At 41.4% G+C, this 27940-nt stretch overlaps 1 protein-coding gene across 1 annotated transcript in view; it reads right to left on the bottom strand.

Annotated features, from left to right (window-relative positions):
* EFCAB5 (EF-hand calcium binding domain 5) overlaps positions 1 to 27940 on the bottom strand; it is a 35821-nt gene that overhangs the window by 6888 nt on the left and 993 nt on the right. Inside the window, exons 3-14 of the mRNA XM_039562908.1 lie at positions 25453 to 25538; positions 25047 to 25353; positions 21482 to 22050; positions 17412 to 17568; positions 17086 to 17149; positions 15224 to 15294; positions 11619 to 11774; positions 6847 to 6946; positions 5297 to 6136; positions 3969 to 4183; positions 2609 to 2765; positions 269 to 558 (exon numbers count right to left, since the gene is read on the bottom strand). Coding sequence (XP_039418842.1) covers positions 269 to 558; positions 2609 to 2765; positions 3969 to 4183; positions 5297 to 6136; positions 6847 to 6946; positions 11619 to 11774; positions 15224 to 15294; positions 17086 to 17149; positions 17412 to 17568; positions 21482 to 21963 — 2532 coding nt within the window. The 5' untranslated portion in view covers positions 21964 to 22050; positions 25047 to 25353; positions 25453 to 25538. The remainder of the gene's footprint in view (positions 1 to 268; positions 559 to 2608; positions 2766 to 3968; positions 4184 to 5296; positions 6137 to 6846; positions 6947 to 11618; positions 11775 to 15223; positions 15295 to 17085; positions 17150 to 17411; positions 17569 to 21481; positions 22051 to 25046; positions 25354 to 25452; positions 25539 to 27940) is intronic.

Here is a 27940-nt window from a genome sequence, read left to right as displayed (position 1 = left end):
AACACTTCAGCTACTGAGAGAAGTTTGGCTGTAAGGAGGGCTTTAATGGCAAGGACAAACAGCTAAAATTGCAGCTGTAAATTAAAAATGAAACTATTTCCACTACAAATTAACCATCTTTGTCCCAAACTGACTCTGGTGTGTTTCATTTTAGAAGCTCCAAAACTACAGCTGTGGATTTCCAGGTCTGATCTGAGTCAGCTCTTCTGTAAGTGAGGCAAAATTGTTCATGAGATTCCCTCTGTACTGGCAGAGCAAGGATGCCTACCTGGGACAGGGCTTTAAACACTGCTTTGTACACTGGTTCCATGCTTGTTCCGCTGGTCTCAGCCGCTTGCTGGATATCTTGCAGCCATTTCCTCCTGGTTGAGCTTTGCAAGCTCTTGGTGTGACTTTTCCCCACCCTCGTGGTCAGGAATCTCACCAAGTGATCAATAGTTTCATCCTCATTGCCGGTGAACTCGGAAGCAATTAACTCAAGGAAAGTCTGGAATGCCTTTGGGGATAGCTTCCCCACTCTGCTGAGCTGTGGGTATCGGGAGCAAAGCTGCTCCTTTGCTAGTAGCAAAAAAACAGAAAATAAGATAGGGAAAATCTAATTGATTAATCAGTTTTGCAAAATACGAATCAAGACTTAAATTGGCTTTGGGTGGAGTCCATCCAGTCCATCATTCTAGGTTTCTTTCAGCTATCTCCTACATGGAAGTGGTCCCAATGGCAGGTAACCTCCAGTTTCCAGACTGGACACAGCCTTTTCTCTAGATGCCTGCTTTTCCTCCTGAAAAGAAGGGAAGAACCCCGCACAGCCCTGGTTTCTCTCCAGGGGCTGATTAACTCCTCAGGCAGTCTGTCAGAGCTGTCCCAGCGCGGCGCGGGCTCTGCCCAGCCCCGGCTCTGGGCTCACGGGGGTGCTCTTGCACAGCCGGAGAAACGAGCAGGCGCTGCCTGGCTCCGGGAGCCCGGGGGTCTCTGTGACTGATGCTTCCATCATCTCTTCTGCATCCTGATTTCAAATCCTGTTGGACCCGAATATGTCCCTGCTCATGGCAGGGTGTTGGACTAGATGATCTTTATAGGTGCCTTCCAATCCAAACCATTTTATCATCATTAGCACTGATTTTAGCTGCAGAAGTAGCAAGTACTTGGCTCCAGTCATGGTGGAGCTGACTGTTAATGCTGCCTTATCCAGCCCATCATCTACGGAACATTCAGTATTCTAATTTAATTTCTGGTTTTCTGACAGAACTAGGATGGAGAATTTTTTGATCATATAAAATGTTTGGATTTTCACTTCCACTTTCTCCTCACTTTGAAGAAAGGGATGAAGAAAGAGAATACGCATGAAGTTGAATGTGCTATGATCACTTCCTTCACTACTGAGCCATAGCATAATGAATTATTTTCCCCATTATATCTAATGCTACACTTTAGGACAATCAAGTAATTCTACTCACTTTTTACTCTGTGTTTCCATCCAGGAGAAGTGAAATGTCTGTGAACCCTTCCCCCAAACCTGCTTGTTCCACATCCTTGAGAGATTAGGTTGAGGCTGCTAGAAATAGTTTATGTTGCTGGTAGGTGGTATTGATTTTGCTATGCTCCCTTTCTATTTATTTGTCCTTTATTTTATGAGCTCTTCATGGAAGGGACTGTGTCCTTCCATATTTCTGTGGTATGTTCTGGCATGCTTTGAATACAAGGGAGCAGTAAACTGCCAGTTTCTCCTGGCTGGACAGCCTGGAGATGATTAACTGTGACATGCTGGTGTGCTCCCCACCCCACCAGCTGCCTCCAGTGAGCTAAAGGATAAAGAGATTTTGGTGGTTGCCAAAGTGAGCCATTTTTAGTGATTTGCAGCAGAACAAGCAGCATGAAGATGAGCATGGAGATGAAAAAACCAGTCCTCTCCATCCAAGCACACATGCAGACATGTTCATAATTGCTAATACAGTGTTTCAGAGCACCTTATGCCCACATGTTAATATGCATGAGGCTGCCAGACAGGTTCAGGCGAACCTGCAGCATTTCTGCTGGACCCAAGTCTTTTCTATCAAGGACCAAATTTGCTAAGTTTATGCAGTGAAATAAACCAACAGAGAAATGAGACTCGAAGCTGCTCTGTAATTCATGAGAGCTGTGTGACAGTGTGGATAACTACGGGCTATTTGAGACCCATAAGGAAAGCTGTTCTCTGCTGTAAGGTACATTCCTGCAGGAAGCACAGTAAAATGTATCTATTAAAAATAGCTGGATAACACAGATGGACTGGACTAAAAGTGCAAACATGTCCTCAGGCTTTATGTGTGTTTTTTCACTGCCGTATCACATGTATACACATTGCATGTTACAGCTGAAATAATTTTTCAACACATCCCACTGTCATGAAAACATCGGGCTACTCTCCCTGGGAATCTTGCATAGGAGGAGGGGATGGATCAATGCATTAACAAATAGGTCTAGGTAACTGTTCCTTTCCATTTTACACCTCATACTGTGTATGCTTATGACTGCTTACAAAACCAAAGTGGTGCTTGCAACAGTGTCATTAGCCCTGTCACTGAATGGTTGAAGGCCTCCTGTGTTGTCACAGAGCAGAGATTTTCCTTACCCTTCATCAAGGCCACTTTTCCCATGCCTCCCTCGAATCTGCTCAGAACAGCAACCACCTCTTTCAGGTCCAGAGACCCACATGCATTGCTGTCCCACTTTTCAAAAAGTGCCTCCAAAAGCTGCTTCCTTTGGGCCATGTGAGACATGTGGTGAACCTGCAACAGAGGAACAGTTTGGTAACTCCTGGACACTGATGCTGCTTTGGTAACTCCTGGACAATGATGCTGGACACCACACAAGTGTGGACACTCTGCCAATCACATCATTCCTATGGGCCAGGCTGAATCTGTACATACACGGCTCAGACCTAGAGATGAATCATCAAACCTGGGAGATACTTAGAAACACTAAACACAGGTGACAGTTCAGTTTACCAGGCAGAACTAGCACTGCAGAGTTATTTCACAGTGAACAAATGAAGCCTGTGCTGGATTTAAGGTGAGGTCAGCTCAGGTAAGTGCAAGTCTCCCAGAACACAAATGTCTTCCCAGCAAGAACTAACCACAGCCTTGTCAGTGACACCCCAAGATGTGACAGTTCATCTTTCTGTACACTGTTATTTTGCTGGTGCTGCCCTGAAGTGTGTGGGCTCCAAGCAAATATATGTTACCATTTGTCCTCTAAACCCAGCATAGAGGGATAACTGGCTGCAGTGGAATTCTCTCAAAGGCCAAAATACTGGCAGTGTGTGCTGTGTTCAGTGAGGACTATGGAGCCGTCAGATCCAATATCTCATCCAAATTAGGTCAGCAGCACAGAGGGAAACCAGAAAGAGATCTGAGGAAAACACAGCTAGAGAAATGCACCACAAAACAGACCTGAAGTAATATGAGGTACCCTGATGCTGGGCATGAGGAAGGGGAATTTTTTTTTTCAACACATGGCAAGAGCACCTTGTAACTTAAAGAAGCCTGTGCACACATCCAGCCATGCACATAGCAAACCCAAACACACTTGTTTTAAAATCCTCCCCAAATAGCCACAATCTTCTGTGTACATGCCAGTGCAGTAGGTCAGAGATCAGGTTCTTGGCTATTATAAAGGTGAATAAACAGAATGGAATGTTTTGGGCTCTTTCACAATTAACTATCAACTGTTGTCTCACTGAGTCCAACTCTAGGACAGACAGAAAACCTTTTACAGGATGAGTCTGTCATCACTTCCAGAGCTGAGGGCTAGGGAGGGAGCATCTCTATGAAAACAAAGGGGTAAAAGGTCTCCTGAAGAAACAGAGGATGCAAGGCTGCAAATGGAGAGCTCTGCCAGCATGAGATTAACAGTTGACTTTGCTAAGTGTCTGTAGGCATATGCTTGGTTTTTGTTTGGACATGGGATCAGCAAAACTTATCAATATTTACTTTTTCTAGTTGTTTCATTTTTTCCTCTTTTGTCTGTTTGTATTCTCCTTTGATAAATGCAGTAAGCCTCTTCACAGTAGGCAGAGAAACGTCTTCACCAACAAAATTGTCCATGAGTTGTACAAACTGTGGCAGGGTGAGGCAGCTTGCAGCAAAGGAACTCTCAGTACAAGAATCCTGATGGTTCTGAATCTCTGCCACGATGGGACCTGAGTCTGAAAGGCAGAAAACACCGTGTGTCACAGGAAGCCAAATGCTGCCCTAAAGCCAACCACTTGGCAGCTATCAACACAGTCCTCAATCCTGCACTTCCTATCCAGGGAAATTACAGCTGAATACAGACTGACTCCATGCTGAGTAAAGGCCTTAATCTGCTTATCCTGTTCTAATAGTAGCTCTGCAGATCCAGTCTGGCATGGATGCCATTGCACAGCCAGGTCAAACCCTGACTACAGGTGAGCTGGAATTGCTGTTACTCAGCAGGGGGCTGTCTGAGACAAAGACCTCATTGAGGGACTGCGTGTCCCAAACAAAGAGGATGCACATCCAGGGACTGACTGAATAACAGGGTAGTGCTGTGCACTGGAAGTTACCACAGAAAGCTGTAGGTACCAGGGGGCTGTACCATCAGCTTTACAACCCTTTGCATAATGAATCTGTCACTGGATTGCTCAGACAATGTAGACCCAGTTCTTGCAGTGCTCTAAACTGTGAGACACAAGAGTGTTCACAGAGTGCTAGCAAGGAGGTTGGCCCTTCTAGGATGTTTAAGAAAATACCTCTTTGAAACACGCAGTTGTCTGATCACAGCCTTCCTAGAACAAGGGCCTTTGTAGGCAATGAAGTATGATCATTCTTTGGAAACACAGTGAGAGATTAAAATAAAAGGTTCCTGCTAGATGATCTCATAGCACATCTCCCTACAGGTAGTCACAGTCTAAAAATTATTTAAGTAATTTCTAGATTTAATGTGCTCAGGTTCCTGTCCTGCTATAGTAAAATTACAGAGTGAAACAGAACATAAAGTTTCTCCTTATTATAAAAATGCTGCTGCTTCACAAAGTCCCTACTTGAATTAAAATGTCTGCTCAGCACCTTGAATACAGATCACCAGCAAAGTGACTCACCTGCCATCCTGTGAGGGTAAAAAGCTCTGAAACCTTGGCAGAAAACACCATGCTGAGAAGATAGCAAAGCTTATGATCTTCTCTACTCAGAAATCACTCTCGGGGTTTTGAAATGGATTTAAAACACCCTATAGCTAAACCAGTCCAAATACAGACATTAAAAATGGTTGAGGTGTGTCAGAAAAAAGGAAAACACTTTACCTTTACCCAGGTCATGCAGAAGGTCCTCATCCTGCAGTCTTGTCTCTGAGCTTGTCTGTTGGTCAGACTGGCTCTTGTTGCTTGCAGGGGTTTCTTTCACAGCCTCTGCAGCCGGAAAATCCTGTTGGGAATCAGTGACATCCGTGTCTGTCACAGCTCTGTCTCCTGAGGCCGTGGTTGGAGCTTCAGGTGTTGTCTCTGCAGTTCCATTGTCCTCTTGGCTAACTTGCCCTTCTGATCCAGGTTCTCTGTCTGAGGTATGATCTCCTTCCATTTTTGTTTCTGTCTCAGGCTCTCTACCCAGGCTGGATTCCTCTTCTTCCTCTGGTTTTCCAGATCCAGGTTCTCCATCTGTACTGAGACTGTTTGCATCAGAGGCTGATCCTGGCAGAGCTTCATCCTGTCTGTCTGCAGTTCCAGGCTCAGCTTCCCTCTCACTTTTGATGTCTTCAAGGGAGCTGGATTTCTCACTGTGTATGGTATCTCCATCCAAATCAGTAGCTTCAAGGCCAGTGCTTTCCACTGCTGACACAGCATCCTCATCTTCCTTGCTCAGCTCAGCACCACTTGGCTCTTCTGCTTCACTTTCCTCCTTGGAAATACCTCCAGTCTCAGCTTCACTCATGCCCATTTCTTCATCAACTCCTTCTGTAACACTGGTGCTCATTCTGTCAGTCCCTTGCCCATCATCATCTACAGTTTCATTTCCTAAAATCTCTCCCTCAGAAATTTCTGTTTGAGACAAGAACAAATTTTCACTGAGTTCCTCACAAACTTCCTGGTCACCAAGGCCTCCCCAGAAATCCATAAGATCAATATCTTGCAGCTTAATTATTGGCCCTAAAATAGAAAAAATATGGGTGAGCTGATAATTTGCATTGGTTTTATGTTCTCTAGTATTGCATAAGAAAATTTAAAGAAAAAAGGTATTGCCAAGTAAATACAAACTACCAGAAAGTATCTTCTGCAAGGACACATCTCAGGAACACAAAGCTTCAGAATAATGTCTTTGCCTGCAGAGATCTGCACTTCTGGCTATGTATTACACCACTTTTCTTTTGAAAGAAATGTTTCCTCATTCTCTACACTAAGAAGGAGGGATGTAATTCATCTTGCATTTGATCTGAGCAATTAATGAATGTCCAATATCTTTAAAATATTTTACTTTCATGCAGATGATTCCCTGCATTTTTTCTTTATCTTTCTGTGTGCCTGGAGGTGTTTTAGTGCAAACACAAAATTAACTTCTAATATTGCCCAGTAAGAAAGAAAAACTGTTTCAGAAAGAGTCTTTCTTTAATTCTATTTCCCAAAAAGAACTTCAGAATTGTGTAGCAAGGAAAACTTCTGGATGCTGAAGCATTTCTGAACATTGCATCACAGTTTACAAAACGTGTTTGCAAATTCTGGTGTCTAGATCACAGCACTCCTTTGAGTCCTTTTTTGGGCTCTGTTCATTTCTGATAACACTTATAAAATATATCTGAACTATCCAACCTTGTGTGGGCTCACAGTGTTTTACCCACAACTGAAACATCCCACGTGCTCACACTGTCTGGGGTTCCAGAATTCCCACTTGTCAGCCATGGGGCTTCTGTCATAGAAGTGTCTCAGCAGGGCCAGTATTTTTTGTCTATCCAAGACACCAACCTAGGCAAAAAGATTGCAATTATTGGGTTTTTCCTGTGATTCTGGCGACTTACATCAACATTTGCAGCACTACAAAAGCACCATTAGCCAAGAATTACCTGTGACTGATAATTATCCATTACCAGAACATCACTACCAATTTCAAAGAAGTTAATTTATTTCACAGAGGCAAAAATTTCTTCTGGGCTGAGCTGGAAGTCCCCACACATATTACTTTGCAGGCTCTTCCTCTTCCATGCCCTTGACAAATTACAGTGAGATAATTGTAACTGCTCTGCCAAAGGAGTTCTTCGTGTAAAGATCAAAGCTTCAACATTTCATACTCTCGGGACAGATATTGATTGCCTGACAGTACCATGGAAGAATTTTCATGTATTATGGGCTGTGCTGTATTACCTTAGTGACTGCACATTGTAGTTTGGGTTTGTGCCCTATCACCTCCTTTGAAGTGTGATGTATTAGCCTGGAAACATAATTAGTCCAAAAATCTGAGCTGTTATGACAACCTCCCTAATTTCCTTTTAAAATTCATAGATGTTTGACCACAGAGGTGAGAGAGGTATCAGCAGTTCCAGTGCAGAGGAAGGTGCAGAGTTTATTAAATCCTTGTTGCTCAGGGTGAGTGCACACAGATGACAAACCCAGGAAAAGGCAATGAAATGGGTCATTTCCAATCAGGAAATTGTGGGGTTTAAAAAGTAAAGCAAACCTAAATGATTGCAAGTTTTCCATTTTATGATGTGTTCCTGTTGTCATTATTTAAGTCCTGCCACCTTTGTAATCTCCCTCCCATTAGTGAAATAAAGTAGTTAATTAGGAAACAGATTTACTTAAGTTCATTATTTGTAGCGAGTAGCTTTCCATCTGAATTATTGATTTCCTTTTCACATTTTGTTCTTAGATTAAAAACTGCAAAATGTAAAATTCACCAGGCTTTTAAATCCTTGTGAACTTTTCCTGTCCTTAGACTAAAGAAATAAAGGAAGAACTTTGCTGTTCTTTTCTGGAAATTATTTCAAAATGACGGCATTGTTTATAACCTGAAACTGTAATTAATGGCACCAATAGTTAGAGGATTTGGAAACAGCTCAGAGATACACATTGCACCTACTGGTGAAGTTAATGCTGGAACTAAGTGAACACATCACATTTGCTGGTACTGCAGCACCTTCCTCTACAGGGAACTGAAAGTTCCTGAAGAAAGGACCAGAACTGAAATGTAAGAAGCCATCTGGTCCAATTTTAGTGTTTCAGACTCTGGTAATTTAATTCCTGCTGGTAAAAAAATGCTGAAAATCAGGGTTGAATTTCAGCCACGGGTGGGTTTGGAACAACAAATATCATCACAGAATTCTGCCCCTAAACTTACAACATGTAGGTCCTGATTCCCAGTATCTTCTGACATTAACATAACCTTGCACACCCCTTTGCAAACATTTCTTCTTGCCTGTTTGTCTTTCAGTTGAATATATCAGATCGGGTGCTGATCCGTTGAGGAGATGCACAAACACTCAACGTTTTTGAAGACGTTACCAGATCACTGTGGAATATTTGGATTCTCCATTCAGCATTTCCATTACACACACCTAATTTTCCATTCAAATTTCCTCAGCTGTTACTTGTCACAATCATCTGCTGGTTGCCCTGAACTTTGCAGTACTAATGCATAATCTTACTTTATTAAAAAGGGAATAGATGAATAAAGTATTATTCAAAAGAAAATAAGGATGTTGTTTTGGGATTTAGTTGCCTTTTTGGCATACTAAAATAATATAACTGGAGGATTTAGATGACTCAAATTCTTGAAGAGTTTTTTGTTATTTGGATCCAATAGTTTTATTTTTATATAAAATATATAAATATATAAAAATAGATAAAATAGCTGAAATTGTCAAATATTAATAGGGGTTTATTTACTTATTTAAACATTTCCAATTTACACAGACTTGCCATTTTAGCAGGGCTCCCTGTTATTTCAGGACACTTTTCCTTACAACTTGCTCTGGGAAGAACATGTCACAGTACAGCCCTCTATAGAAGAGAGGAGCACTACAACAGGAAACCATTTCCAACTCCTCTCCCCAGCTGTGCTATTTTCCCCAGTTCCTAAATTTAGTAGAAAAGGCGACTTTTCCTTGCACTTGGTGTGTGACTAAGGAGGCTGATGACAGATTCCTGCCCACCTGCCCTTCATGCTGCACCTTGCAAGCAGGACAGGTACAACCTCCCCTCTCCACAACAGAAAACCATCTGTGTTTGTACAGCCGCCCAAAACTCGGGGCAGCTTTAGTGCCCACGGAGTTGAAATACATTGACCTAGTTTTTTTTGTCACCTAGATATTGGCAGGTGATGATTCTCAGCTGTTTTCACCAACGTTCTGTGACCTATGAGTAATTCCTTTGGCAACACAGACTAAACCAGACTTGCCATTTAATCAGGGAGAGGTCAGTGTTTAACCACTTGATTGTTTTTCTGGAAATGTGATGTGCGTATCCTGAACCCTACAATGAGCTTGTTAGTGAGCAAGAGAGAAGAACGGGCACGCAGAAAAGGTCATGAGAAAGCAGACTTCGTTGTTGCTGTACTTCAAGAAAGATAGTCAGGAGTGTCTCAAACTTCAGTAGCTTGAAAACTAATCTCTGACTAAATTCAATTTCATTTAAAAATCCCGGGTTTAAAACATCTCTGGAAATTAATGCATAGTTATAAAAGAAAGTGATAGAAGTGAGCACAGAGACAACAAGCTTAAAATTCACAGATCCATTGCCTTTTGGGGTATTATAGCAGTGTTCCAACTATGTTCTGGGATTGTCTTGGGAAGTTGCTGCTGCAGTGTATGGTCCAGGCTGTCCTTGCTGAGCTGCCATCCTTCTGGATGCATGCATTCGAAATCATGATAATGATCATGTGGATACCTTCTAATTTGACTGTCATTTAAACACTGCTTTCTCAGCTCCCTGGCCCTAATTGCAGCTCATTGAGGCAGCCAGCCACACTCACCATGCAGACTGGAATAACTGCCTGCCACCAAACAAATGGAAATTAGGAACTGAAACAACTGCTTTGCTGTGCTTTGCAGAATGGGCTCTACAGGTAATGGATCGCATTCAAGTGGTAGAAGTCCTTGGGTTACTTTGCATTTTTATCTCCCCTGTGGGTACAGTAGGACTTTACAAAAGAAACCAGGTCAGGTTTAAAAGAGCTGCGTGGCCCACAGGACACTTCAGTGAACTCAATTTGCAGGGCAGGGCTACCTCGGAGCCTGGAAACCACAACTCTGTGCTCTGATCAGTTTTTTTTCGGCAGCAGTGGCGTCATTGCTGATAGCTGCTCACTCCTGTTGTGTTAGTATTTTTGGCTCTTTGCCTCTGAGATTCCACTGGGATTAGTAGCATGGAGATGGTGATCACTGCCACAGAAATAATAGGAAGAAAGTCACTTTAAAACATAAAAGGAAAGAAGGGATCTTTTGGAAATCTTTGGCAAAGACAGGACTCAGGTTTATACATCCCTGTAGCCAGGAGGATCCATCACAGCCCTTCTTGACAGAGTTGTAGGAAAGTGAAATGTCTCCTAGCTGGGAAGCAGACACATTTCTTCCCTCATCCCTGAAAACAGCAGCTTGCCTGCCATTCTCTAAAACACATTATTGGTGTTGAAACGAGCCCTGTAATTCCTTTCTTTTGGCGGTAATGACATTATTAGCATGACATTGTAGAGCACAGTTCACTCTGGGTAGGCGCTGCAAGCATCGCTGGAGGAGTGCTGGGTGGAATATATAATTTATGTAGGGGAGAGAACTAAGGTTAGGGCAACTGCTTGCTCTGTAGTAGCCAGCAACTGGCAAACTGAGGCTACTCATAACAAGTACCACACTTTTTGGATGAAGCCCAAATTTTTGGCAATAATTTATGCCATTGATTCTTCAGTTCCCACTCTTTACTGATTTTCTAATAAGTCTAGCACTTTTTTTGTTTGCTTTTTAATGGGGATGCAGGTGTACTGAGAGGATGATAGATAGAGCTTAGAGCTGCTGAAAACCAAATTATGGCTTTTGAGTTTCATTTCCAGCTCTGTAACTGACTTACTGTATTTTAATTTCCTGTCCATAAACTGAAGTTCACAGTACTGTTCTCAGAGAGGCTGTAAAGGTGGATTATTTTGCATTTTAAATTTTAACTATGAGATTTATCGATAGAAGCCCTTAAGATCTATAAAGTAATGCAACATAATTAATGCAATATATGTAATTATTGAAGTAATGTGCACATTTGTTAAAGTCAATCTACATCAGATTATCTTTGCTGAAATGTGGCTGAATAGATAAACGAGCACTCAAATATTCTGAATGTGCTGTGAAAGCAGGTAATTTTTACAATTAAAGGCCATGGTTAATTTCTTCTCCAGAATCATCAAACTTCAGTCCCAAGTCATCAGTTTAGGTAATTCAGTTTCTAATTAGCCATCAGTTAATAGGCTATTGGATGTTTCTGTGTCTAAGAACTATGAATTTGACAACAGTGCGGCAGCTATTGTTCCCTAAAATACTGCTGAGTCAGCACAAAGAGAGGATCTAGAGTTGAGACAAAGAAAAAGCAAGCAGTGACCCAGAGAAACACCAAACTGGGAGCATGGCCATGTTGAAATTAGGCTGAGAGCTGCTTTGCCTACCTTTCCATAATCACAATATTGGAAGAGCGCAACAAAAATTTGCCTCTGCGTATCATGTTTTGTTGCTTCTTGGAAGTCCTCAGCACACTTATGGAGATATTCCATGATTTCTTGGAACTCATCATTTGAAACATGTTCAGTGTAGGAAAGGACCAGCTATGGAGAGAAAGCAGCAGTGGACATGGTTAGCTTTCTTCAAGCATTTTCACCTTTATTTGAACTCCTAAAAATCTACTGCATGCAATGAAATATTTAGGAATTCGTAATTTAATCTGCCAACATAACAGACTTGGTGCCTGCTTGGTTCTCCCCTTCAGAAGAAACAATATTCTCCAAGCAAGCCTGGGACACTGCAGAAATGTACCCTGAACAGTTCCTTTCCTGGTCCAGAGGTCACTTATCAAGCTCAGTGGTTCAGAGATGTTGGATCAGATCCGTCCTATGAAATGTTGTGGCTTAAGCTCAATTTTCTTGTGGAGGATTTAAGTTCTCCATGGTTTTCTGCAGCATTTAGTATTCCTGACTTTATTCCCAAGGAGGCATTTTGAGCCGTTACATTGTGCAGAGCTGACAGTCACTCAACTCTCAAATGCCACAAAATGAGCATTGCCTACAATTTCAATGTTTAGAGGACCAGTTGGATACAATAAAAAAAAATGAAAGATCCTTTTGAAAATGAGCCTGCTGTCACCCAAGTCCTCTGACACTGGGAATACTACTGACTTCAGATTGATTTTACGTTCCAGCCTTGGAGACACTTTAACGCTTTGGATTTATAGCCATGTGGCTTTTATGAGCAAAAGCAATATGGTTCTAAAAATGTGGTGTGCATGACATAAATAATAATGGCCATCAGAATAAACCACAATCCCAGAGCCTGGGCTGAATTATTACAGCAGGTTTCTGGAGCCAGCTACACTAACAGGGAGCCCATACAGTTAAAAGGAGGAATTTCCAAAGCACGGAACATTTCCCATTATCCCATTTTGAGAGTATGAATACCTGACATAAGTGCTAAAACATCTTGGACTTGTTGAAATGCCACACAGGCATTAACCAGCTGAAATATTAATATATGTTATTATTATTCATGTCTATATTGCATAATTTCCAAATATATGGGACAAGTGGAAAAGAGAGGAAGAGCAGGAAAAAAGCAATGGCCTGAGGGGTGGCTGGTAGGAAAGCAGAGCTCCTAATGCAATGTGGGTTTTTTCTTCATTTCAGTATAAAAAGAGGATGTAGGTTGGAGAGAAGGTGGCACATCTGGGGCTACGAGTATCCACCAGCTCCTTGGGGTTATTAGATCCCACCCTGTGACAGAGGAACCTTAAAGGAGAGGCTGTTGGGATAAAGCAGGTTGGACAAGCAGCTTGTTATTTTGGATGTCACCTTGATGACACATCCAAAGGCTCCTTCACTAATACTCTGTCTAACAGCTTCACAGGACACTGTTTTCAAGCAACATGTGGGCAGGAGGCACCATCAGTCTTAAGCTTTTCTTAGCTGATGTGTCAATTACTGTACACATAATTAACATACATTTATTTGTTATTAACTGAGAGATTTTGACACCTCTCCAAAGAAAGTTGGCACACCTCTTCTTGCTACCCAGAGACCCTGGTGTAGTTTGTGAATACATTATCATCAAAAACAATGGATCTGTTCTTCTTGTCCCTACTGATCTCACTAGAAATCAAGAAAGCCACATGCAATCATGGAAAATAATCTCACCTTTAGAGCCTGATTCTGACCCTACAAAGGCAATGTGAGCATTTCCCTTGGTGCTAATAGCTTTGTGCCAGACTGCTGGGAGTTCTGTGTGTTAGAGCACAAAGCCTGTGAAATAAACTGTTAAGGTCTGGTCTCTGGGATTTAAATATAAAAGACCCCACGAGGTTGTCACGAAGGATGTAAAAATACAACAGCCACTGTTCTGCATTCCTGAAAAAAAAAAAAACCAAACCCCAAAAACAATGATGTGTGAGGTCTCTCTCCTGAGTTTCTAAGAGCCTTTAAGTAACTCAAAGCTGCACTGAATTCAAAGAAGAAAAAAAAGTGCTATTTAATTTTAAGGTCCATTAAAAGCAATGCTTTCCACATGGGAGAGGGCCGTGAGCAGCATGGAGGAAGATCATTCTTTTTTGGGTTTGGTGGATGATGGAAAGGGGTGAACAAAGGTAAATTGCAGCTGAGGATTAGAAGCAGCCCTGTCCTGATGATGGAACAGTTCCCAAGGGAGGTGATGAAAGCATCATCATTTGATTCAATTAAAACCACACTGGAAGAAGCATCAGAGAATATGTTCTGAGAGAACATTCCTGGCAAATCAGACTGCCTGACAATCCATGTCTTTTGTGCTTCTGGTCTCTGTTGTCATATCTTTAATTGAGTTAAAATACAGAGTACACAAAGTATATTTTAAACAGTTTTCTAATGCTAATGGAGCATGAATTCATTCAGTGATTATATATATGTACCATAGGGGTTATGGACTGATGCTTCATTGCAGTGACAAAAGCAATTCTCTGGGCTCTCATTATCCACAATAGTCTTCTTAATTAGATGCAATAATTCTGGGGTTAAATTCAAAAATATCTCATTTCATGCTCAAAAAAACCTTCAACAAGTTACCATAAAAATGCATCTCTGTGCAAAATACCAAACATGTGAGTCTCCTGAGAGGGAAGAAGGCACAAAAAATCACACACGGTTGCTTGGAATTAGTCTCTGCACAGCTGCTTTATACTCTGGTTTTAATTATTATAACAGCACCCACTAGAACTGCTGCAACGAGGGTCTGCCATTATTCCTATTCTAAACACCCCTTTTCACAGGTTTAATTACCCAGCCATAAAATCCTGCTCTGTCACAGGTAGAAATTGCTGGCAAAGCCTTGGCCTGGACAGCCTTCAATAAATATAGTTTGAACCAATTTGGTTGTTTTCAGCTTGAGGAACAGCAGAGTAATGGGGTGAAACTTCCAACTACATTTATGATTTTGATGAGTTAAACCCACACTTCTGAGGTTTCCCAATGACAGCTTTTGAGTTTAAAACTACTTGGTTGTGTTTCATGAATATTTATGAGACTTGTTGCAGTTTGTTTATGGTTCAGACCAGTGATAGTTCAGGATGAAAGTTTCTCATCCCAGGTCCTCATGATTTGGTTCTTCTCTGGTTAATGGAACTTAGTCAGAAATAACAATACTGTGAGGATGTTACTAATTACCTCAGGCTAATAGTTGCAGGGGGACACCAAACCTCCTGTGAGCAGCCAAGCAAAGTCTAAATTCACAAGTGATTCAGGGCTTTGACATTCTAGAAAGGGACGGGGAGGGGTGTCCTGAAAACCTCTGGTCCCAGAGTAACTTCCCAAAGAGCAGCACAGGCTGCAGCTCTGAGGAAAGCAAAACACTTCTCTCCTGCTGGCCTGAATGGAAGTGTTGACAGAGAAGAGGATGGAGATGCAATGTGAAATGTCCAGATACAACCAGTGACCTGGGGTGCTGGAGAAAGGAAGCCCTTCCCTACTCCCCAGGGAAACGCTGATACTTCATGACAAACACCACATTCTGAACCAGACGCTCTTATTTCATTTCTCACCTTTGTGAACTCATCTAGGATTACTGTTTTTTCCAACGTGTTTAACATTTTCAGCTTCCTGTCATGGGTTGCTGGTAAAAAAAATGAAGGGATATTGGTTTAGAAAGCAACAGTTGTGATTGTGCATATTGCACACATATTTCTGCACATTGTGCTGTTACATTAACTTTCTTCTCATGTTGGATGACATTTATTTGAGGTTATCTAACAGTAGCTGAAGCATCTGACTGTACAGAGACCATCTAAATCTGCTTGCCTTTCTCTTGCTGAGAATCTGCATTTAGCTATTCAGAATTCTAGAGTCATATTTATTCTTGACAGAAGTTGGTGCAAATTGCGATGATTTTAACAGTACTTACAACTAATTATGTGAGGGAGGAAATGATTTTTGGTTTAACAAACAGATAAAACTGCCTTACAACTCTAGAGACATGGATTCTGCTTTGCAAGAGTGGAATCTGAAAATCATAGTAATTTTCTCAAGAATATGGGAATATTTTTACTGATGATGATATTCAAAAGTATGTTTTGGTCAGCTTCTGGGCTGCTATAACGGAACTGAGAAGAGACATCAAACATCCACATAGGTTTCTGAATGAGTTCTTTGAGCACAGACATGCTATTTCTGTTGGCATTATTTTTCTGGGTTTTTTTCTAAATATATCAGGAGTAATGAGAAAATTCGTCATAGAATGCATTTATCTCTTGTTGGTTAAGATGTTCCTAAACTGTACATTATCTTTATTAAACTACAAAACACAGTGTAATGTTCTGTTAATGTATATTGAATGCTATTAAATGAAATAAATTAAGAAATGGAGCCCACTGGTGAAACAGTACGAAGAGCACCCCCAGCATCTGGAGAGCAAATATCTGGGCAGGAAATTCCTTCACAACCTCATGTCCCAGGGTCTGTTTGCACTGAGGAACCACAGCTCCACAGCAGGAACACAGGGACTGTGTTTGGCAGTCACACCATGTCCTACCAGTATTGGATGATTACTCAGAGGAACAATTCTGTAATACACAAAAGGGCTGAGCAAGGGTGAGCTCCAGGCAGAGGTGACTCCAGTAGCAACAGGAGCACTCTCTGGAGTGCTCTGTTTATCATCCCAAATCAGCAAAGGCACATTTGTTATCACTGATGATCATTACAGGCTCTCCATGTAAAGGGCTGGTAGCAGGCTTGTGTTGCCACTTCAGTGTTCCTGGCTCTATTCAATTATCATCATCTGGGGAGGTCAAGTGTGAGCTATATAAAGGGGACAGGAATTATGGAAATCTTTCAGAGCTGAGTGCTCTGGTAGAGAGGCTCTGGGCTGTGTGTCACTGCATGCCTGGGACTGGGCAAGGGAATGGCTTGATGAGGTGGGCTATAGGGGGTGGAGCATTAGGTAAACCTCAGCATTTCCCCTGAAACCATTTAAGGTTACAACACTGTCAGACTTTAATTTTGTTGATCCCACCTTTGTTCCACACTTGGAAACATGCCAGTGTTTCCAAGACTTCCCATGAGACAAACACTGTCTGATAGGGCACGTGAAGGAGAAGGCTGGCACAGTGATTCTTAAAAATAGCAGTCAGAACATGGCAATGTCTGGCTAATAAGAGATAAGTGGAAAGGGCCTAAATCTGGTCCTTCTATCTCTCTGAAAGATTTTTTAAACTTTTTTCTATACTTTTTATGATCATATTGATGTTACATGGTGGTTCAGTCTCTTTCCAATCTATCTGAAGATTTGTGGTGTAACTATCCTTAGAGATTCTTCCTCTGTTATCAAATCCATTTGCTGTTTGCTCACAGGTCACATCAGAATTCAGTTCACAGCAGCAAAGCTAAGGAAGACACATTGAAAACTTGCCTTTTCTCATATCTTCAGGAATAGAACCAGTGACATCTGGAAAAGACCTCAGAGCACTCTGAACCTAAAAATCAAGGTCATAGTCAGAGGCTTGTGTCGTGCAGACAACAGTAGACAATTACGAAAATAAATCACCTGGAATAATCAGACATATGGGCCATACACAAAGGTAAGATTTGTGGACAACACCCTGTCCCCTGATCCTGTGGTGGCAGAGCCATCGCCCATCCTTGTGCCCCACGCTGCCATGACAGGGCACATGCCACCAGCACAAATGCCCTTTTCCTCCTGTCTGGAACAACCACGGAAGGATCTCCCCTAGTTACCAGTGCTGCTGGGATTCTGTGACTGCCATCCACTGTCCACTCCTTGAACAGAGCTGCCAGTGCCTCCTTTCTCCTCGCTGTCTCCTCAGCCTTCTTTCTTTCCATCTCCTCCCTTGCCTCACGTTTGTTCTTTACCTCAGCCTTCATCTTGACCAGCCTGTAGGACATGGGAACATGGATTACAAAGATACCATCATAAGCATACTTAAGATTGATTAAGCCTACCCTAAAGAACAAAACAAAAGGAAGTAACTTTTTGCTGAAATTCCTGTCTATGTGGAGGACATTTAATGGAAAATCATCTGTGCAGCTCTCCTAGTTTTCTGCAATTTCAACAGTGATACATTTTACCTTCACATTTATAATGACATTCATCATTTATTGTGTAGATGTCCTTCAATTTCCTTTCAATTCTAGCAGGGAGACAGGTGCATAATTTTGCTACAGTTGATTTACCAACAAAATTGCATCAGTCTTCATTGTCTCCAAACCCAAGTACCTTTTCACATAAGCACTTCACTGCCAAAGAACAATGTTCAATGAAATTTCTGAAGCAGCCTCGCACAATAGAGCCCTCAATGCCTTAGGACAGGGATAATACCTCAGCCTCTCCATCATTTTGAACACATAGAGTTTGCAGGTTTGGACTGTAGCTCCCTTTCTTCCTCCTTTTGTTTTCTTTGCTCCTCTAATCACCCAGCCATGTTTTTCCCAATCCTCCATTTCACACAACAAAAGAACTGAATAAAATTGATCCCGAACTCATCTGCTTTGATTTTTGACTTTGTTAATTTATGAAACGGAGAAAAAAAACCTTTTGGAAGGTCAAAATGCTTAAAGCCAAACGAACAGTTCATATGGAGACAACAGCTCCTGTTCATGGAGGCTGCTAGAATCTTTCTGCACTGAGGTAGCTGCTCATCTTCGTGGCCTTCACACCCTCTGTAGCTACTCAGAGAAAGGGGAATTGCTCCTCTTTTGTACCTGAGAACTCCAAAAACTGTATTTTAACTAACGTTTCCTGCTCCCTTCTTCCCCCTGTGTTTCACATGCTGTGAAATGGGTTGATCCCATCCCTCCTCTCTTTTGTTCTTCTGGGGTCATCCTACAAATTATAACCCATCAATATTTTCTTTAATGAACAGAAAGACCTGTTTTACATGTCACAGCAATACACTTTGATCACAGTCAGTTTTATCACAAGGTCCTTGTTCTTCATAGCCATTTGTCACAGAGGTTCCTTAATGAATCATTTGGTTCCTTAATCAATGATGGGCATTGCACAAGTGCTGCTGAGACAGCTCAGCCTCAGGCACTTTGATAGCAGGGGAAGGGTAAAATATTTTCCCATCTTCTGACTCCTTCCCAGAGCCAGAGGAGAGAAGGAATGCAGCAGGTACCAACCTAAGTGGACAAACAGATTTTTCTCCAATATATGATGCAGGCAGAAAGAGAAAACCAGACCATTTGTAGAGGTAGCTCCTCCTCTGGAGCCGTTTGCAAGCTGGGAGCAGAGCCTCGGCTGTGCTGGAGCTGCCAAGGTGCTTTGGTGATTAATTTGGGCAGTGTCCAGCACAAGTTACATTCTGTGCTGCACCTGCACTGAGCTGCAGTTTTGCAGTCATTTCTAGGGTCCTAAAACTGGGCAGCTGCATCTTCTGCCTGGTGTCCCTGGGGTGGGACAAAACTTTTCCCCCTCAGACAATAAGGGCAAAACAAGGATAACAGCACCAGGCACTCATTGCAAAGTGAGCTCGTTTCTGATCAGACTTTCCCAGAGAAGATGAGATGGCAGCGAGGTGACTTCTCCCTGCAGAACCAAACATGTTTCCTCAGGAAGAGAGCTGCCTGCCTCCCACACAGGGATGGGTGACTCAGCCTGAAGGACTCCCATCCCTGGACAAAGGCTCAGTTTCAGGTGTCAGTCCATGCGCATAAGGAGTTTCTCCCATCTGTTCTCCTTCCTGCCTTGACTCCCAGTCAGGTGGCAGTTAAGGAGAAACTGGAGGAAGTCCAAGAGAACTCCCTGAGGATGGGTAAGTGTTAGATGGGGACCTGTGGTGAATCCTCCCTTTCCTGAAGGTACTGTCAAGGCTTCCAGGACCTTCATTTGGGCCCAAGTTTCATTCCTCACCTTTCTGGTGCTTATGTGAGAGATGTTGAGCACAGACAGGCATTGTTCTTGTAGCACTTCTTTCCTGCTTGAAATCCAGTGATTCACATGAGTCTCTCTGCTGTGTGGTGCTGGTAAAATCCTGTGTTACTGTGATTTAAGAATCCCATGCAAATCCCACAATACAGCCATCACAAATATGTAAATCCTAAGCTGCTGTGAATGCAAATCCCATGATACCACTGGATATGCAAAACCTGCTACAGCCCTGATTACAGAAACCCCCTGGCAATGCTGTCTATGGAGACATTTATTTCTGTAAGTCTTGATAGTCACTTCCTTTCCATCAGCTCTGAGAGCTACAAATTGAGAACCTGTCTCCAAACATAAAGATGGGCTTATAGCCAAGGTCAAGATAACAGGTCATGGGTAGCCAACACTTTGCATTCAACAGGAAAATCTGTCCTGTCCAGAAATAAGGTCTGATTCACAATGAAACCCAAGAGTATTTTAGGAGGGGAAAATAAACCCATAAAACAGAACCAAACAAAAGCCCAATCAAAAACCCCAGGAATTTTTATGTATTTCAATTCAATTTCTTTTTCAAAACAAAACTGAGATATGGTCCTGTGTCCAGATGTCTCTCTGTGAATCAACATGAATGGCAAAACCGTTCCCAAAGCAAAGGTGTGGCAAGGCTGATATCCTAACCATCCCCCTCAAACAGCCTGTGCTTGAGTAAAAACTCACTGAAAGACATATTTCCCCAGCTCATTTGTTTCAGTGGACCAAAATTTAAAAAACAGAAAATAAAACTGAAATTCTTTTACCCGTGACTGTATGAAATTCACTTCACACACTGCTTTGTTGTATTCACACCAGGCATGTTCCTACAAACTGCAGCAGTATGTTTAATGGAAATGTGGAGACAGAAGCTCAGATAGAGAGATTTAACATATCCTTTTAAGCATTATAATACTGGGAACTTCAATTATCTTCATTTAGGGTTTATGCATAAGACATGTCAACATTTTACTTCCCTAATTCCTGACAGACACTGAAACCAATTTTCAAGCTGTATGCACTATTTATGTAAATAAAGAGACAGTCATTCAAACAGAAGTCATTATTCTACAGACAGAGATACAGAGTAAAGTGCCCTAGTTGTAAATGAGTAATTTTGAAATCAATCACAATCACCTCTGGATCATCTATGAACTGAAAAGTTCACATCTGTATTTTCCTGAATAGAGTAATGAAAATAAAGCATTATTGTTCACCTAATGCTGTCATATTCTAACCTTAGCATTTTGTAAGGTTCCATGGACCCCCCTTCCAATATTTGTTAAGTATTATACTAAAGCAAACAGCCTAGAAGTAAGCAACAGAACAAAATACAAACCAGTTTCTATTTTAAAAGGAAAATAGAATATAAAAGGAAAGCCTAAATAAAAAATCCCAGGAGACAGAGTTTCTACAATGTGCCAGGACAATGTTGTTGGCTTGGTGAAGAGAAATCATCCTGAAGGAGGAAAAAAGGTTATATTTTTATTAAGTTTAGAAGACTAGAGAAGAAATGATCTGAAGAATCTCTAGACCGTTGATACTAACACCTGTCCCAAAGAGCTGCTGTCACTAAGCTAGACCGGTTTGGAAGCAGTTTACATTGCACATGTGTAATTAAGATAGACTCTAAGGAGGAATTACATCCTTGTGAAGGGCAGAATATTGCCTTAAACAGGAATAACTAGTGTTTCATTTTGTGTGACATGTTCTGGCATTTGTCCTGCTTCTCAAGTTTTTACTAGACAAATACCATCCCTGGCACTGCCCTCTACAAGGTGTGTTTTGCTCAAGATTCTGCCAGCCAGGCTGCAGTGACCCCATTCCTTTTGTGAAACAGAGACCAAGACACCAGCTCTGGCCTTGTGACCAGCCACACTGTCAGTGCTCTCACCTCTGTGATGTTGTACCTTGCCTCAAAGATTTGAGCTCCTCCGAGACCACCTTCATTTCTCTCAGGTACAGGCCTGGTTTTGTAGGAACATTATACTGAGGGTTATGTCTCATCAGGTATTCTCCAAGATAATTAATGGGGTTAAATCTGGTTGGTTCTTGGTCTGATACAAGCACATGCTTCCTTTCCACTTCCATTATCAGATTTTCTACTCCTGGGACTAATGTAGGGAGGAGATTGTCGAGCAAATAGATGCGAGTGTCTTGTGTCTCCTTCTCCTCATTGCACCACTCTCTGGCCAGCCAGTCCCCGGGTTCTCTCCTCCTCACCTGCGCTTCTTCTGCTTTTTGTGCTTGAACCATCCTCACCTTTGTCTCCTGCAGACTCAGACACCTTTGTTGTACCTTCTCATGAAAACACTCTTTCCATGAAGTGTAATTACTAAGACATGGCAGTTCATCATCCCCCTGATTGCTTTCCATCTCTGTTGCAGCCCTATCCTTATGTCCAAGTTCAGGATCTTGTAGATTTGCAGATTGGGCTGATCCTGTTGGCTGAGCAGTCAATCACTGTGACATAGAAAAAAAAGCTGCTGTTATATAATGCCAAAAGATGCAGCAGTGCCCTAACAGGTGACACAGGAATAGAATCTATTGTTAGGCATTAACTAATATTTTTCTATATTCCTTTTTTATTCTGTTATTGCTGCTTTGTACTCTTAAGTAAATACAGACACTTTACTTCAAAGGTCAGTAAATTATTTATAAAGATTAATTATGTATCACAACAGCCCTTGGAGACAGAACAACTAAATTAGTGTGTTCCTTTCTTAGGGCAGAAGAAACTGAGACACAAAAGGGGAATGATTAATTCCAGGTCACTTAGAGACTCAAAAATCAAGTGGTGAACAGTGCTTGGAACTTGTCCCCCAGTTCCAACCAGTGAAATCCTCTTACCCCCAGTACATTATTTCTGTTTAAGTCCATTCCCTGCCTCCAGGAAATCCAGTGGATATGAGACAAAGGAAGCAAGTAATGGAAAATGCCAGATACCCAGGAGCAAGATTCCTCTACATGCTTCCTCTGCTTCAGCTTTTCTGAGGCTGTGAAGAACAGTGAGGAAGCTTGTCCCACAAACTACTTAACTTCAACTTTGGCAGCTGTTTTTTCCTCTGGACATTTTGTCAAGGTAACAAGGACACAGGTGCATGGGTCAGCAGAGCTTCTATAGAAAGGGGAAATCTATACCATGAACTCTGTAATTAAGTTTTTTCACAAGCACTTTATATTGTAGGTTATTCTGTAAAAGAATAATCCCCTTACAATTTCAAGAACTTCACTGCTGAAAATGTTCATTCTGTGAAATATCAGGAGAAGCTGAGCTGCTCACAAGGCACAATTTGAAAAATGTTCCTGTATGTCTCCATGCATAACTGTCTGTACCTGGAATGGGATTTACACATGCAGAATGGAACAGAAGACTGGCTACTACTTGATTCAAAGCACAAAAAATCACCAGCACACCACAAATCCCCCAGCTCAGTGTTAAACAACAGCAAGGGAAGAGTGATATTAAAAAATAATCTAACACCTTTCCAAATTAGAGACAAAACTCCACTCTGAACTTGTTGCCACACTACCCTTTTCAAGTTTTTATTTAAAAGTGTTTTTCACTGAGGCCTTTCAGTATCCATAGCAATAGCACTGCTTTTGATATGTATTGCTCTTCCTGTTTAAGCATTTGTAGCTGTTCTGAAGCGAGTTCAGCCTCCAGGAAATGCATAAATGTGATCTACAGCCCTCCTGGCACAGAAATGTAATTATGAATATGTTGACCTTCTGGTTCATTACCACTGTTGGAGTACAAATACTGCCTGGGTAGGTGGGATGCTTCACAGCATTAAATTTGTAGGTTTGTTTTCTCAATGGGCTTGTTGGTATCTTCTAGTAATTTTTTTCCAAAGGTGATTGCCTGCTGGGAATGGGATGGATTTCTGGCTCAAGCTGCCTACCTGACCCACACAGAGGCTTTTAGGTTGGTAGTTGGTTTTGCCACCAAAGGATATGACCTGGAAAGGAGTCTGGATTTATAATGGTAGAAAGGGAAACCTGTCCACCCTGTCGAATTGTTCCTTGCTTAGGTGAGTTCCTTTCAATAAGCTGTAAAACCAGAATCCTTGGTTCAAAGCAGCATGTTAACCATGCTCTGGTCACATTCCAAATCAGCTGGTTTTGTTGTGCCAAAATAAACTTTTCTTGTAGTTTCAAATACTTATATTATTTTTAAAACATCCCTCATGAATCCCTCTGCAGTTGCTGTGCAATGTTGAAGTGACAACTGCGCTCTGCTTTATGAGGTGGCTGATTCTGAAAGATGATGAATATATTTTCTACACTGCTCTCAACCTTTTGTTAGGATGGTTTTGAGGATTAGTAAATGTTTATAAAGGATCTCGGAACAAAACAAAACATTAAACAACCAGCGTGACTGTTCAGTCTCAATTCCATGGCATCCACATAACTCCAGGAATGGAAGCAGAGCATGGAGAACAGTGCTTTAATGCAGTACAGATGATGAAGACTAAGAGGGCATGGAAGAACATACAAAAAAATAAACAACAAAGGAATGCTAAAATCAGGACATGAAACTTGGAATTTGTTGAGGATTACAGAGACACAGCTTCAGTTCGGATAAGACCCTGTTGGCTCAGAACCTTCATTGCTGATTTACGTTAGTTGAGAATTTGGCCCATAAGGAAGAATTTCTCCACTGAAAGGGTGGTCAGGCATTGGAAGGGGTGGAGTCACCATCCCTGGAAATGTTCAGGAAACAACTGGACGTGACACTCAGTGCTCTGGTCAGGTTGACAATGGGGTATTTGGTCAAAGGATGGACTCGATGATCTTGGAGGTCTTTTCCAAACTTAATGATTCTATGAGTCTGTGATTTTACAATAATATAGAGAGCTCTCAGGGCCTATGGCATTCCCAAATGGAGCCCAAATAACAGTAAGCATGGAGCACAGAGGCAAGCTCTAGAAACACCCAGGAAATTTGAAGTGTGATATAAAGTTTCCTGTAAGCCTTTGTTCAAGCTGAAGACAAGATAAGCTTTCCATTATTTAGTAGGATGCCACTTCCCTGGCTCCTTTTCTGTGAGAAAAATATTCTTGCTGGAATCCCTGCAGGTACATAAATATTCTCTCTGTGTTTTCTGTACAAAACCCAAATCTGCTCATAAATAATATTCTTATGGTTTCATTGTTATTCTGTTAAGAGAATTTTAATAGGTGGGATAAAGTCAGGAAGGACTAAAGTTTGTTTAGGTAAATATTTTAGAGATGTTGCCTTATAAAAGTTCTTTCAAAAAACAAAGTCCATTCTCTTTGACATTCCATTGCTCAGAAATAATTTTGCCTTTCCCTAACACGTTTCATAGAGCATATTTATCTCATCAATCACAAAGAGACCAATACCCTCTTCATACATGATCTTTTCAATACAATTTAAATTTTAAAACATTTTCCCCTTTGCTTTCTGAAGCTTTGAAGAACTGTTTTTCTTACCTTTGGAGCAGGTATCAAAATAGATATTATTCCTCCTGCATTCAAAGTGGCTTTGCAAATCAACAGGGGTTTAATATATGCCCATCTGTTCTCAACCATTAAAAATCTTGAAGTGAATTAGGGATTTCTCAGACCTGCTGTGGAGCTGGGCTGTGAGTTTTACTCCTCTGTGTGTTTGCAGTTGCTAAGCAATAATCCCAAAGGTTGCTATGTCTTTCCACGATCAGAATTGCTGTAGGTTGTCTTTTGGCTTTGGCACAGCCCAACAGACTCTTCTGTACTGAACTTAGAACACTGCATCACATGACTGAAAATAAAATAAAACCGAAAAAGGACTATGAATAGCAACAGAGAACATTAAGGGCACAAATAGAGAGAGAATCCACAGGTGCCAGTGACAGGTTACCTTCAGATTCAAGGTTCACAAAGTCCAGAACTGTCTCAAGTCCATTACCAGCTGAAGAGAGGACTATGGTAACCAGATGTGAGGATCTGAGCCATAAAAAGAAATTAATTACAAACTCAATTTAAACATTTTCAGGCTTTCTTTCTTGTGTTGCTTTGAAGCAGCCTTGCAGGAAAGGCACACAAAGCACTAACGAGGGGGGAGTGCACACTGCCATTTTGTCAGACTGCTTTTAAACCTGAATCTAAAGGAATTTGATGAATCCCCTTTCATAATTTCTCCTATATTCTTTGAAGAATAATATGATGGGGAAAGGAGAAGGCAAAAGACCAACACATCTACAACAGGCATTCTGCACTCATTTACACAAATGTAAATCAGGTGCCTGTTCAGCGATTCCCTTAGGTTAGGCAGGACTTCCAGCTGAGAAACTTATGGCAAATTCTGCCAGGAAATGAGGTTTATCTAATGCTATTTCTTTCTTTGTGTTTTGTACTGGAAGTGGCATAGTCTTTGGATTGCCTACCTGCAGGAAAACTGAACTGTGACTTTATCTATGGTATTTGTCACTGGAACAGCTGCGAGGTACCCTGCCCTCTATTAGTCTCCATTTCATGGGACAGCCTGTAAGAAACCTTGAAATAGAGGGGTCAGCTTTCATGTGAAAAATACACTGTAATAAATTACCATTTCTTTGCTGTTTATTTGGAGAAACATATCAGAAGGAAATATGCTCAATGCTGTGCATTTCTAAGATGTGTTGAAGTCTAGCATCAATTATGTTAACAAAATGAAGCAGAAAATTAGTGCACAGGAGTAATTTAAAATGAGGCTTTAAACTGGATTGTGCACTTTTTCCTCAAAGCAGTTTGCACATGATTAATTCCTGTTATCTCTTCTCCCAGGTGGGCTTGGTTTTTCCCCTTTGCAATGCAGAATTCTGTTGCTATTATGATTAACTTACAAAACTTTTTGAGAATGAAACATAAATTTAAAAAAAAAAGTGATTTTTTTTTCGACCCCCAAACAAGAACATACAACTAGAACTTAGAAGGAGGGATCAAAACAGCTCTATTTTTATTTTTCTGGAAGTGGAATCCCATGGGTTAAGCAAACCTTTAATTGTACCCTATCTATCTTGGCTGTTACCCCTTAATGTTTTTGCTAAGCAAAGTGTATCCTTTTATTATGCCACCAAATACTTGCACTGTTGACAAAATAATGGGCTGAATATATCATCACAGATGTTTTGCTGGAATTGCCTCTTCTATCTTTTTTTTTTGTTCCATTTTTTCTGTGTAAGATACATTTTGGGAGCACTCTGTTGTCTTTTGCAGCTGATGCCAAGATTATGCAATAAAAGCCCTAACATGTAGTAATAATAAGTTGTGTTAGCCAGGGAAATGTTTGCAGTGTATTAAATAGTCAGTTTTGGAAATGTGTACAAAACCAGCTCATGTACAGCTTCATTTCTTTTAAATGCTACTCTGGGCTGAAGCAGCAGGTGCTGACCACAGTGCTGCCAGCACAGGAAAGAATAAGGCCACAGGCTTCCAGTCTGTTTTTTGTACCAACCCTGATGCTGTGACCACAGCCTGCCCTCTAATTGCTCTTTTCAATCCCAATACATCTGCCTTATAGCTTCCTCCTCTACATTTAAATACTGCTGCTAAAAAAACACTGCACATGCAAATTGCACCTTTCTAGAGGCTGGAGAACTATCACAATCTGTGGTTGTTGTAGCTAATAACTGATATGTCGGACTTTTAGTGAACTGTAGATAGCAACTCCATTGTTTACTTGCGGTAAATGTTTTTAAAAAGTGTTTGCTGTTCAAATACCTGGAAGACCTACAGGGTATATAAAACTTACACAAAAGTCTACTTTGGAACTTGGTTTAAATAATCACTTCTTGATAGTAATCCCTGCATGACTTGATCAAAATCCAGAATGAAACACCAGTCTCAGGTGAGGGAACTGCTACAACACTTTGGGAGCTTTAGCCTTCTATCAATCCTCTCTATCAATGCAGGCATATCTGAACATGAGCTAGGAGCCTTGAAGCAGCCCTATATTTGCATGTTCAGGACCCTGGCTTGCTGTGCAGCCCACTCTGTAAACTCGGTTTAGTCCAGTTTAGGGAGCTTGTCCTCCATCCCTGTCCTCCATCCTCGCCTGTCCACCAGGAGGCGAAATGCCCCATTCGAGAGCCTGACTTCTCCATTGCAGCCAAGCCCAGCTACAGGAACCTCCCTGATCATTATTTTAACTGGGGAATAACCTAAAGAGCGACCATGTGGCTTCTCCAGTGCTTAAATTTAAAGGGATAAAGTGCTGCCTGCCTGAGGAGCAGATCACAGCAGTATCAGCCATGTGCTTCAATGGAATCGATGGGTTGACACACACTCCTGACAAAGAGTTTGCTCTGTTTAACATTTAGAACAGCTTCTGGTTATCATATGTAATGTTGTCATTCGATGCCCAAGAC

This window comes from Corvus cornix, chromosome 19 (assembly GCF_000738735.6).
Source record: "Corvus cornix cornix isolate S_Up_H32 chromosome 19, ASM73873v5, whole genome shotgun sequence".
NCBI lineage: Eukaryota > Metazoa > Chordata > Aves > Passeriformes > Corvidae > Corvus > Corvus cornix.
The sequence above is the reverse complement of the archived record's forward strand: the minus strand, read 5'-3'. Positions and strand labels throughout refer to the sequence as shown.